This window comes from Amphiura filiformis, chromosome 20 (genome assembly GCF_039555335.1).
Source record: "Amphiura filiformis chromosome 20, Afil_fr2py, whole genome shotgun sequence".
NCBI classification, from domain to species: domain Eukaryota; kingdom Metazoa; phylum Echinodermata; class Ophiuroidea; order Amphilepidida; family Amphiuridae; genus Amphiura; species Amphiura filiformis.
Genome location: NC_092647.1, coordinates 55,501,676 through 55,515,792, shown reverse-complemented (window position 1 = coordinate 55,515,792; position 14,117 = coordinate 55,501,676). Strand labels below are relative to the sequence as shown.

General features: G+C 37.6%; 1 protein-coding gene across 1 annotated transcript; it reads right to left on the bottom strand.

Annotated features, from left to right (window-relative positions):
* Positions 1 to 6,246: 6,246 nt before the first annotated feature.
* Positions 6,247 to 13,939, bottom strand: LOC140142033 (galactose-3-O-sulfotransferase 3-like). Its single transcript, XM_072163938.1, has 4 exons — positions 13,787 to 13,939; positions 13,059 to 13,177; positions 10,814 to 11,145; positions 6,247 to 9,625 (listed from the first exon to the last, which is right to left on the bottom strand). Exons 3-4 carry the CDS (start codon positions 10,978 to 10,980, stop codon positions 8,113 to 8,115), a joined length of 1,680 nt encoding a protein of 559 aa, XP_072020039.1. The 5' UTR covers positions 10,981 to 11,145; positions 13,059 to 13,177; positions 13,787 to 13,939; the 3' UTR covers positions 6,247 to 8,112.
* Positions 13,940 to 14,117: the final 178 nt, after the last annotated feature.

Here is a 14,117-nt window from a genome sequence, read left to right as displayed (position 1 = left end):
AAAAGTTGAACGATTGTGACAAAGTACAGTCAGGGCTAGTAACATCGGTGGCGACAACGAAGACGTCAACTTCTGATACCCTGATAAAACATAATGTGTTGTCACCGGTGACAGGTAAGCTTCCACATCGTGACAAAGTCCAGACAGGACACCAAGATACTGCTAAGAAGTCTTATATATGTCAATATTGCAACAAAGCCTTCAGGAATGTTGATATAAAAAGACATCATGAACAAATTCATGTAAATGAACAATTTTCAAGCAACCTGACCAGTCAAGAACAAACTCACAAAAATGAAAAGCATTACAAATGTCCCTGCTGCAGTAAGTGTTTCACAACGCTGGATTTCTTAAGAAAACATGAACGAACCCATGTCGAAGAGAAGTCGTATAAATGTAAATACTGCACGAGCGTTTTCTCAATTAAGTCATTATTAGACAGACATGAACGAATACATACTCAAGAGAAGCCTTACAGATGTCGATATTGCAATAAAGGCTTCAGTATGTCCCATCAAGTGCCACTACATGAACGTATCCACACTGGTGAGAAGCCTTATAAGTGTCAATATTGCAATGAATGCTTCATTTCGTCCGGTATAGTGCGACAACATGAACGGACTCACACGAAAGAGAAGCCTTACAGATGTCAATATTGCAATAAAGGCTTCAGATTATCCAACAATGTGCGACAACATGAACGTATCCACACTGGCGAGAAGCCTTATAAGTGCCAATATTGTAATAAATGCTTCAGTGCTGCCACTCAAATGCAAGAACATAAACGGTCTCACACGAACGAGAAGCCTTACAGATGTCAATATTGCAATAAAGGCTTCAAATTGTCCAGTCATGTGCGAGTACATGAACGGACTCACAGCAACGAGAAGCCTTATAAATGTCAATATTGCAATAAAGGCTTCAAATTGTCCACTCAAGTGCGAAAACATGAACGGACTCACTCAAACGAGAAGCCTTATAAATGTCAATATTGCAACAAAGGCTTCAAACAGTTGTCATATGTGCAGAGTCACGAAGGAATTCATAGTAACGAAAAACCTTACAAATGCCAAAATTGCAATAAATGCTTCAGACAGTCAGCATACTTGAAAGCACACGAAAGAACCCATACTAACGAAAGACCTTACAGCTGCCAATACTGCAATAAATGCTTCAAAAAGCCTGACCACAAGAAAATGCACGAAAGAATCCATACTAAAGAGAAACCTCACGGATGCAAATATTGCGACAAAAGCTTCATAAGAGCATATTCCTTGAAAATACACGAAAGAATTCATACAAACGAAAGACCTAATATATGCAAATACTGCAACAAAGGCTTCATAACATCAGACCAGTTGAAAATACACGAAAGAATTCATACAAATGAAAAACCTTACATGTGTCAGGTTTGTGGTAGAGGCTTTGCAATTCATTCTAACTTAAAAACTCATGAACGGATCCACACCAAGGAGAAACCTCACAAATGTCAATACTGCAATAAGGGCTTCACAAGACTAGCACACGTGAAAGTACACGAAAGAATGCACACTAACGAAAAACCTTACATATGTAAATTTTGCCATACAGGCTTTGCACGGAATACTTCTTTACAAAATCATGAACGGACTCACACCAACGAGAAGCCTTATACTAGGGATGACCAATGAACCATCAACTTGATTAGAACACTCCCATAGACATGCAGGGAGCTCAACTGTGCACTACTTGCACAGACATTTCTAAATTGATCTCATTCTTTTATTTTTCAATATTTTTCTGTAAAAATTGGGGAAGTAAATGCCAATTATATTTTGTAACTATCTTGCAAATTACAGCAACATAACTTATTTCATTTTCCTGTAAGTGGGAATCAAAATTGGTCCATCACCACAGTGCGCTTAATTGCCAGTGGCTGAGTTCAGCTCTGCTCAAGAATGGCACAAAATATTCATGTCAATAATTTCAGGTGAAAAACGTGGCCTACTGAGCTGAAATTTGGCAGAGTTGCTAGTAATACCTCTATCATACTCTCTGTACAAAGGTTAAAATATTGAACAAGTAGATCTCGAGTTAAAAATTAAATCACCAGCTTCCCTTTGGAATTTCCATATTCCTTTCGAATCATGCTAAGAAGACACCTTTCTGAACATAAATGTGAAGTTTCGTGCTCATTTGATGTATTTTTCCCCTGATTTCAACCCTAAACATTGTCTCATATTTATACCACCTACACCGACATACCGCTATGCACGCACAGGAGCTGTACTTTTAAAATACGCGCCTAATCAATAATGAGTCTTTCACTCCATTGTTAAAGTATTGTGCTCCCTGTAGCATATGGAGTGACCAGTCCCTGGAGTGTGATGGTTTTGTAGCACATGACAGTATTCATTCAAGCCTATCATGGTCAGTTATTAGCCACTTGCTGAATGGCTGGGCATTATCAGCTATCAAAGAGATACCTTATGCTGCTGCCAATCACAATAGAGGTTTTAACATTTTGTTAAAACCCCAGAAGTGATATCAGGACAAAGCTGTGCATGTTGGTACTTGATTGTTTGGATTCATATGTTGAAAATCCCTTGTAGTACATTAGTATTTTTCTTATGTGTAGTGTATATTGAAATAGAAAAAAAGTTCACCTGGACTTTTGATTTTGTGCCACTTTGGCCATTATGGATGATTTTTGGCAAATGTTTTCTAAAAGCATGATTTCAGTGCCTCGGTTTGAAGAAATACTTAATGCTATTGACTAGTAAAGTGCCATTTCATAAGAAACCCTTTGATACTTTCACAATATGCTTGTTTCATGTTTGCATATATATTAAAATAAAGAAATATAAAAAGGTAAATATATGCTTATACCAATTTTGCTCACATTGCTATATTTAGACTTTGTCAATTTATTTCGTTCCAATGACCGGTCGGAATGGGAAACTTTGAAAATTCATAATTCGAAAAGTTTTTGACCGATTTTGACCATTTAACTACCAAAATACTTCTGTTGATGAGTTCTTTCCAGAAAACAATCTTTTGTAGCAATAGGGGCAACATGGAATTATGATGGTCATCCCTACTTATACGTGCCAATACTGCAATAAAGGCTTCAAAACGCAAGGGGACTTAACACCACACGAAAGGATTCACACTAAAGAAAAACCTTACAAATGTCAGATTTGTAACAAAGGTTTCCAGCGGCTTTATGCCTTAAAATCTCATGAACGGATCCACTCCAGTGAAAGGCCTTTCATATGTCGATATTGCAGCAATAGTTTCAAACAACGGTCCACCTTGAATATACATGAAAAAAGACACTTGAATGTGAAGTCATTTAAATGTCCACAGTGCACAAAGGGTTTCTGCACTTCGGAGGAACTAAAACGACATGTACTTCGTATTCATACCAAAGAAAAGCCTTATAAATGTCAAATTTGCGACAAATGCTTCGTGCTGTCAAAGTTCTTAAAAGCACATGAACGTAATACTCACAGCAACGAGAAGCCTTATAAATGTAAACATTGTGATAAATGTTTCAAAAATCTCTGCCACACAAAAATACACGAAAGAATTCATACTAAAGAAAAACCTTACGCGTGCAAATATTGTAATAAAACCTTCATAAGATCAGGTACCCTGCAAATACACGAAAAAATTCACACAAACGAAAAACCTAACAAATGCAAATACTGCAACAAAGGCTTCTCAAGAGCAGAATATTTAAAAGTACACGAAAGAATTCATACAAACGAAAAACCATATAGATGCAAATATTGCAACAAGGGCTTCATAAGATCACAACATATGAAAATACACGAAAGAATTCATACAAATGAAAATGAACGGATCCACACCAACGAGAAGCCTCACAAATTGTCAATACTGCAATAAGGGCTTCACAAGGCTAGCACACGTGAAAGTACACGAAAGAATTCATACAAATGAAAAACCTTACGTGTGTCAAATTTGTGGTAAAAGCTTCGCGAATCATTGTAACTTAAAAACTCATGAAAGGATCCACACCAAGGAGAAACCTCACAAAAAGACACGAACGAATTCATACGACTGAAGCCGTACTAATGTTGTGCTAAAAGGCTTCCTAGAGTGAGTAAACGTGTGAAAGACACAAAAGGATCCATTGCACAGAAATGACGGAACATTGTTAATTATTTCATCGGTTGCTGAGGAGAAGACTTGTTCCGTGAACTTAAGGTTGGTCTGATTATGGAAAGTTTCGGGCCTCATAACTGCTAAATTGTTAGTCTAAAGTATATAAAAGTATACATACATACATACATACATATTTAGAATGGCAAAGACTTGATAAGTTCATCTGTGAGGTCAAATTTGGGCCAAAATGCCATTTATGGCCCAAAATCACCAAAATAACGGTTTTTGGCCCACTTCTTTCTCGTGCAACGTAACAAAAAATTCTTTGGCCAAAAAAGTTTTTTTATTAATTTTTTTAACTAGATAAAAATATCTAGGAGCCGTTTTTTCATTTTTTTAAATTTCGATATAAATTAAAACAAAATTTGGTTCAAGAATTTTTTTGTTACGTTGCACGAAAAGAAGTGGGCCAAAAACGTTATTTTTGATTTTGGACCAAAAATGGCATTTTGGCCCAAATTTGACGTCACAGATGAACTTATCAAGTCTTTGCCATTCTAAATATGTATACTTTTATATACTTTACACCAACAATTTAGCAGTTATGAGGCCCGAAAGTTTCCATAATTCCAGGGTTCAGACCAACCTTAAGACTTATTGATACCTCAATTCGGTTCAGTTTTATTTAATCCAATATATTATAGAAATAGTAAGAAAAAGGGTATATAAATTGTGACAAAGTATGGAGCAATGTCAAGGGGGTCATTCTCATAGGGATACTACCCGAAAACTCGTGAGTTCGAATCCCATGCCAGGTGTGAGCCGGTCGATATTTTGTTTATATGTTGAATTGTATTGTAACACTTTGGATTGGTTAACTGTTCGCTCTTTCCTATATTATATAAAATAATAAACACAAACGATTGCTTACTGCAAGAGGTAACCGAATAGCCTACTATATAAAGTATTCATTCACCTCCTTCAGTGAGCAATCGTTTCCATTGTAAAAATGCGTAACCCCATTATTTACATGGATCCTTTTTAACCTGTAAATTGTTTAACAAATAAATTATTTGTTTTATAATCGTTGTATGACCGCCACACACTATTAGATGTAAACTGATGGCGCTATTTATCTTAAATCTTGTTTGCATCGTTACAAGGTAAGGATTGAACACTTGTGTGATATTAAAACATCAGAAACATGAGTAACAAATAGTATAAAAAAAATCTGACAATTTTTTATCACGAAATAAAAGGAATAACTCATATTATTGGGCTAAATTGAACTTTAAATATATGTAAATAAAATAACGCCCTCAATTTGCACACAAAAATACAATTTATAGAATAAAAATTACCATGTACTAGTACATGTATCGCGATAGAAGAATATAACTGTGCTGTACATGGTGGAGTTGTTTGCAATTTGCATAAAAGAATACATACAATGAGTCACTTTGATGAATGGAGTGAATTTTTACTCTTAAAAGAGTGGAAATAATGAAATGTCAGATTCAGATTTATTAAAACCAATTCCCAGCTAAATAGCTGAATTACATGGCAAATACAGTCCAAATATACAAAAAATACATTTATAAAACACAGAGAAACATTTTACAATAAAACATCGATTGCGGAGTCATCAAAATTACTGATGGAAATTGAAGTGAATTGAATTAACTTTTAACATTGCTGAAAAAGTAGTTCCGCAAATTCATTCCCCTTTACAATGACACCACTTTTGAAACAATCACCTTTTTCACGGCTGAGTACTGATCTTGTGAATGTAGTCGGTCTCTAATAAAATGTGCCAAATTCACCATTATTCTGTGCAGCAAGCTGCAATCCCATATCATGCGCGTATTTTTTTTTTTTTGGGGCTTTTGGGCGCCAGCCCCCCGGGGTCAAAGAAGGGTGGGGGCAAAATTGAAGGGGCGGCGTGAAGAAGAAGGGGCGAAAAAAGAGGGGCGGCGGAAGAAGAAGGAAAATGTGTTGCTTTTGGGGGGTAGCGCATAAATCCCTTTTCTTGTTTTTTTTTGCTCTTCACTTTTTCAAACGACCGTAAAAATAAATTGGGGCAACCTTTTCGGGCTGTTGAGGAGGGGGCGGGAAAATTGAGGGGCTTCAGCCCCCCGGGGATCAGTGGCGGCCACGGTGCGCCACTGCATATCATCGCATCTGGGAGTCTGGGACCTAATGCAACCCCCCAAGATGACAACGTTCGTCCCACAGACCCCGCGTTATTAACGCCGGACTACCTACAGAATATGGGAGTAGAGAGAATTGAATAATCTTTTTAACAGCTGAGTACACGTCTTGCCGGTGAATGCAGTGGGGTCTCAAACAGAATGTGCCAAACCTCATCCCTCCACCTTGGGACCAGCTTGGTCGTGTTCCGCGTGCCAGAGTAGCCAATGCAACCACATAATCTTGAATGACCTGCGAAGAATCCTGGTTGAATAATGGCATGCCATCCCACAGCATCGTGTGACCGGGCTGGTGAGCAGCATGAGGAGAAGGTGTCAGGCTGTTGTGAGCTGTTGTGGCTGCGTAGTGACTAGTGTTGTTTGAGCACAGAATAATGGTCAATTTGGCACATTCTGTGTGAGACCCTTTATATTCACAAGACGTGTACTCAGCTGTTAAAAAGGTGATTGTTTCAAATGTGGTGTAAAGGGGAACAAAGTAGCTGTCCATTGAAACGAACATGTCACAAATAATATAAGATATTGATGCTTGAAAAAACTTTCCAAACTAACTTTTTGTTGAGGAGTTTAAGTGCAGTTTGTTAACCACAGTATGGCATCAAAAACATCCCAACAGTGCATGTCTACTTCTTTATTCATAAGCCTCACTTGCTCGTGCAGCATCCTGCCTATTTAAGTTTTGTGTTGTAATTTTCCATCATCGTTCATTCTTGATTCTTGATCATCCTTAAAAGCAAATCTTGCTGTCCCGGATGTTGAATGGTGCATGTAGTGCGGTCCAAGCGCAACTTATATACAAAAACGGTGAAGAATAAAAACAGATGAGGAACATACGGTGCTGCTAAAACATGAGATTGCAGTCTTCGGATGGCTGGTAAAGCTGCCGAACTGAATCACATGTACGTGTGTTGTTGCTGCAACTGCTCAAGGTAGGATGTTCTATCACCCGTTCTGCGACTGATTTTGTTAGTAAACTCCGCTCGGCATGCGGTCGCATGCCACATTGTCTGCGTTTCCCAACTACTTTCTCTGCCACTTCTGCAACAGTATTGGCAGACTGATCATATATCTGCGTTATTGGAGAGGTTTTTGGGAGTATAGCCTACGTATCATTGTTCTCGATGGTTTCGAATCTGTTTGATAATTCGAGTTAAAACTGCTCTCTTGTAGAAGCATCTGGAAACTTCCTTCAGTCGAACTTGCAAGATTTCCCTTTGGTGGTTCTTAGGCTGCAGACGAGCAAGATAATTTACTGAATTGTAAGCTCTATACAGTTGCTACTATGTTATTGAGATGTGGTCCATCTGATGTGTCGACTCTACTGGATGCATACATGACCATTTAAATACCGACATTTAGGTTGAGGAAAACTGCTGGTGTGGTTATGAACAATCATCCAAAGTGTGTAACCCTTACACCAAGAGTCACAACTGAGGGGGAAAGTGTGCAACGGCAAGCATCTAGATTTACATTACAAGACTACAGAAGAACAGCGTCTCTGCAATGCTGAACACATTCCAATGGGACACACTGGATGGCAGAAGACTCATTGGCCATGCCCAAGTGACCATGTTTTATAACACATTTCTGTGCTGGACGAAGAATGTGGCGCGCTCACCATTCTTTCACCACATTGTTGTTATCATAAATCACACAAAGTTACGTCGTCATGGTGGGCACATGGCATGTTTGGAAGGAACAGTTTTGAGAACAAAGAAGTCTGGAAAACAACCCGGTACTTGGTCAGAAATGTATTCACCATGTGGAATTATTTGTCGTTAATACAAAAGAACTACACGAGTTTTGTAGCATTGGTAATAACTCTCAAATTGCCTGTTTTCACATGTTTTGTGACATTGGTAATGACTCTTAAATTGTTTGTTTTTACCTGTTTTGTGGCATTAGTACTAATGACTTTCAAATTGCCTGTTTTCACATGTTTTGCGGCATTGGTAAGGACTCTCGAATTGTTTATTTTTACCTGTTTTGTGGCGTTGGTAGTGGCTCTCAAATTGTTTGTTTTTACCTGTTTTTTGGCATTAGTAATGACTCTCAAATTGTCTGTTTTCACACGTTTCGTGGCATTCACATTGACTCTCAAATTGCCTGTCACATGTTTTGTGGCATTAGTAATGACTCTCAAATTGTCTGTTTTCTCCTCCAGTGTTTTGATTTTCTTCACAGGTTTTCTGGCATTGGTAATAGGCCTCAAACTTTCTGTTTTCTTCTCCTTCAGTGTTTTCTTTTTCTTTACACGTTTTGTGGCATTGTTAATGACGTTCAACTTGATTGTTTTCTTCTCTTCCAGTCTTTGGTTTTTCGTCACCTCATATTCTAATAACATCAATTTGCGCTCCAAATCACTACGAGATGTTTTGGTATTAACATCGTCAATGATGAAGAATTTCTTACAATGTTCAGTATCATTTGGTAATATCTTATACTCGTTATATCCCCACTTGTTATGTGAATGTTGCCGAAGAGAGGCACTGCATTCTCTCTGTAGCATTCCCAAACGACGCCTAAACTCTGCCAATTCCACACGAAATCTCGGTCCATACGCTTCCACTTTTTGCCAAAACGTTCTGTTAAAATGTTCATATAACGCTGCGTCTATACTGTTTATTTCAAGAATCTGACTTTTTACTTTATCGCTTACATTATACAGGTAATCATACGTCTGGTCGTGTTTTCTTACCGAAAGGTAAAGCAAGTCATCCATCTCCCAACATAATAAGTTCTTGAGTAATATTAAAGACTCGTCGAAATATTCGGACACAACTATTAGATCAAAATCATGATCGATTCTTCGTATTTCCTCTGTAATATTACCCGTTATATTAATATTAAGGTCATGGGCAATGCCATTAGTTGCTTGATGTTTTCCATATATAATTTTACTCCAAAAATCGTTGACCTTGAACAATTTCGACAAAATATCTTTGGAATTGAATGGTATATGGACCTGTTCATAATACTTGTAATAATTAAAAGCGGACACAAAATGAGTCACTGGATTTCGAATTGCAGTAACGTACGTAGCATTTGGGATCAACTTGTCCAACTCAGTTCGGTTGTAACGCCCATGACAAACAGACATGTCAAATCCGCCAAAGTGTTTTATGACTTTGCTGTACTGATATACTTTAGTTCTTTTAATCATGCCAAAACCAGTCATGCCACTATCCATTGGAGCAACAAACGTGAAGTTCCTTGGCATACCATACCTCTGGAATATAGACGCAAGTGTACTGCCGGCTGTCTTATGAGTCTTGATGGACACAATATGTTCTTTAGGGTGGCACCTGCAATTAAATAACAACAATAAAATTATTACAAAAATGGAAAAAATATATATAAGTGGATTTCCGCAACCTTCATTTTCTTGCTACTAATCAGGGTTCGGTTTTTGCCGGAAAAACCTGTTTTTGCCGACAAAGTGGCAATAACTGGCAAAAACCTGTTTTTGCCAGTTTTTGCCTGGTTTAAACCGGCAAAAACTGGCAAAAACTTATGTATAGTCACTCAAATGTTAACAAGTACACAGAAAGCTCATAAACAGTAAACATACAACTTTTAATGAATCATTCAACATATTTTTTGTCTCATCAAGATCTCATCAAATCCTTAAAATGAAAAAGTTTTGAATTTGATATGCCAGATTTTAGTTAAATGCACTAAGTGAGCAATGAAAATGCATGCCTTTAATTTCTTAATATGTTATTTTTAATTACAAAATCTGGCCTTGTTACACTCCGGAAAATAATTTTTAAATTAATAATTCATTTTGAGATCAAAAATCTGAACTTTAAATCATTTTTTTAGTTTTTGCCATTTTTGCCGGCAAAAACTGTTTGCCAAGCGGTTAAAACCGCGGTTTTTCCACCTGCGGCAAAAACCTGCGAACCCTGCTACTAATTTGTGTTACGTTCTAATCTTTTATTCTGGGAGGACGGCCTTAATTACAGGTGTCAATGGAACAGCCGCACTCCTCTGGACATTCGTGCCACCAAAATTAATATTGACCAATGGTCTAAGAAATTCGTTCAACGGTCTTCATTTTCAACAATTTTCAAACTTTACCAAGTTAAATTTTACACAAATAGTGTAAAAATGGTGCGTCAAATGACTTCAATTAGGCTTTTAGGCTTCTCATCAGGGGGCACATCCCATACCGCTCAGACTAGCCTGTCATGCTAGTGCTACGAGACGGTTATGCACTTTGCCATCATCATAATTACCACATTTTTTGATCTCGAAGTCGCCCATGCACCTTCTCTAGATCTCTGCCTGCAGCCCCTAACATGCCTAAGTTCTGAAATCAGGTATCCACTCTCGGTGCTCCCATTGGATAACTATACCCGGACTCACGTTGCCTCAGGCTGGCCTCCACCGGAAAATGAACCGGAGACCTCACCAGAGTCCAAGCGATTCAAAGATATATACCACGCTGCTCGTTGTATGGACTATAATTTAAATCCCTGTTTCTTTACCTTTTCGGTGGTTCCGTGTACTCGGATATAAGTGGCCGTGGTAGTGGCACCAAGCCCGGTTGGTAGTTCATCAGTATGATTTCTGGTAATTTCAAAACCAACAGTAGAAATGTGCAACATATTATCCACAACACTGTCCGACGTTGACATAATGATGGCCCAGACATGGTACGTACGTCACAATTATATTATAGTGCATTCAACTTGCATAAGTGACGTATTACAAGTAACTCGTCGATGAAATATTAGGTAAGCCAATACCGATCATCTCGAGGAGCAGTGAAGTCAATTGCAGCCAATACTCTAAATGTCGAGTTTGCGTTCCCAGCGAACTGTAAGCAGTTGGAAATAAAAAAAGTCCTTAAAGGGCAAAGTCCGCAGACAAACAGAAGGAAGAGGAAAGAACAACAAAAGGGGAAAAAAGAACAATTTTAGTACCTGCGAAATGCAATCAATAATCATCCTATTTTGCTTGTGCCTATGTCATTAAAAGCCATAATGTATGATCTCGGTCCAATTTTAATTTTGTTATGGTCGTTAGGGACGGCTCCGTCCGGCTGGAGCCGGTTTCTTTGTTCTAAACATGCTAACAGAATGGGCGACTGCAGATCCGCCGGATAACGCTTTTTTAATGGGAAATTAAAATTAAATTATTCGTTTGTACATGAACAAAATTACACACAGGATTACTTCAATACTCTACTCTAAACACATGTCAGTAACAAGCAGTTGTCAACTGACACAACAGTAAAATGCACTGACACGGAACAGCTTCCGGGACCATATTCACAGGCAAATAATTGGAACCCAGCAAAAGAAATCTGTTGGGCTGTGAATGTGGTCCAGGAAGGTGTTCCATGTCAGTGCATTTTGCTGTTGTGTCAGTTGGACAACTGCTTGGTTACTGACATTTGTTTAGAGTAGAGTATTGAAGTAATCCTGTTTGTAATTTTTGTTCATTTTTATGGACAGGATTTTAAGATATGACCTTGTGAACAATTATAAGTTTCTTTTTGAAGCCAGTTTAGTACTATATTGACCGAGACAGTCTGATTAGAAACAAATACAAGTTACACATGTTAAAGTATACAAATTGCAATCACCAGTAAAATAAAAATTAACTTGTAGAAGAGAAGGACTGTTTCAGGATTGGTAAGAGAACACCTCTTGGCCCTACTCTCTAAATGTGAAAGAGTGAAAAATCACTCAAAAAGAGTCTCACTCTTTCAAAGAGCCATCTGAGTGACAACTCTTGACTTTTAGAGTGAAGCTCACTCTCAAGAAAGAGTGAAAAAATTCACTCCGGAAAAGAATCAGAAAAGGGCATTTATTTATTTATTTATTTATTCATTTAGGCCTATTTTATATACAAGAATATCACAGCTGTTCATAACAGCTACTATGTGCTTTAAATTGTTGTGAGGCTAGGCCCCAGGTTAGGGTAGGGCCCGGTCTAGGAATATTGAACTGGTCTAAAGCTTAAGCACATACACAATGTGTCGAACTTCAGTGTGGGATGAATGATGAAAAACTATGGATTTGGTGAAGCTAATAGTCAAACTGTTCAATGGTGAGTACACTTAGGTGTAGGACATAACACTTGGCAAATACCATGTTTTATACGGTCACAGTCTGGAGAAGCGTGATGCGGCGTAACCTACATAAGCTCACATATGCGTACATGTAAACCGGCACTGGGCCGGTAACAAACTGCTCACATATGACTTAAGCTTACTGCCGCTGTTGTCTCCAGACCAAGTGTAGCCTATACTTGCTACGAGTTATGACCTACACTATTGAGTATGCTGTCTATTTCTTCATCAAATCCGCTTTCTTTTCGCCATTCATTCACACACTGTTCGCCATTTTGTTACACAAGTTCAACAAACATCGGCCGATTTTCGGCGCTTCTGATTGACTGACAGTTCACTCCAAGAAAGAGTGAGATTTTGCGCCACTTTTGAGCGAGTGAGGCTCACTCGAAATCGCGAGTGAAATTATGTGTACTGTTTTCACTCTTTTAGAGCTAAAACCCACTCTTTTAGAGCTAACTTAAATTCACTCTGAAATTCAGAGTGGTTCTCGCTCTTTTACATTTAGAGAGTAAAAAAACAAAAACAATGTCATTTTCATAACATTACCAATGTTCTTGCAAAAAGCATTGTATACATGAAGGAGACATAATTAATACATGTACGTAGCTACTAAAAACCGAAATAAAAGCCCCGGATAAAAGCCTACTTACCGGCTCAAGAAATTGTGATCGAAGATATAGGCCTACGGCTTGACTTGAAGTCTTGATTCCACACTGAAAGTTTAGAATTAACACACACCCAACCTCCTTCCAAGGCCCAACTTCTATATCTGAAAAAAAATATATATACATTCCATTTTATGAATACTAGTAATAATAATAAATACTCTTATAATACTGAATATATTTGTTCAATTAAAAGGGCATTTCGTGATCCACAGCCTCATCCCCCCACTTTTCTCGAAAAAAGTTGAGATTTTTATACCACTGGATACCTCTGGCTACATCATGTTTATGTACCAAATATTTCTTGCAGAATAATTCGATTAGCAAAAATATCGCCAAATTTGAATTTCGTTCTGGTATACCAGAACGAAATTACAACAGTGGCCTATGGAGCAATGTAACACACATAATCATGCATAACTCACAAACGCAAATTCGGAATCAACTGAAACTTTTTTCGTGGATATCTACTGAAAAATGTCATAAAAAGAGGATGCTAGGATCACGAAATCCTTCTTTAATACAACTTCAACTGAGTTACTCGAAACAGAATACTCATATAGGCCTGGCTTTTTTCAACACGTAAAGTTCCATTCACGAATGAAAACATAACTAACAATTATTCTAATGAATGAATATACATTGTATTTAATTCAATTATGTTAAAGTATTTGAGTTATTAATGTTACTATGGAAACAAAGAACAAACTTACCAATTTAAGTGGATTGTAAATTCTCAAGTTGAAACTGAAGCACTATAAATTATTATTCAAATTATTTGTAAAGATGACGAATCTCCTCGAAGATGACCTAGTATGTTATGTCTCGGTATACAAAGTATAGAAGCTTTAACGTTCTAGAAATGTTCATTGTCCCAGATGATGCCAGATCAATGCAATATTGAATTTCACCGATCATATCGCGTGTATATAAGGAATATTGTATCATGAATATTTAATGATATTTGATCGAACCCAACTCCTAATCTTATCGAATTTGCCCTTCAGTGTATAAAGTTACGTAGGCCTACAGGACAAACATTTT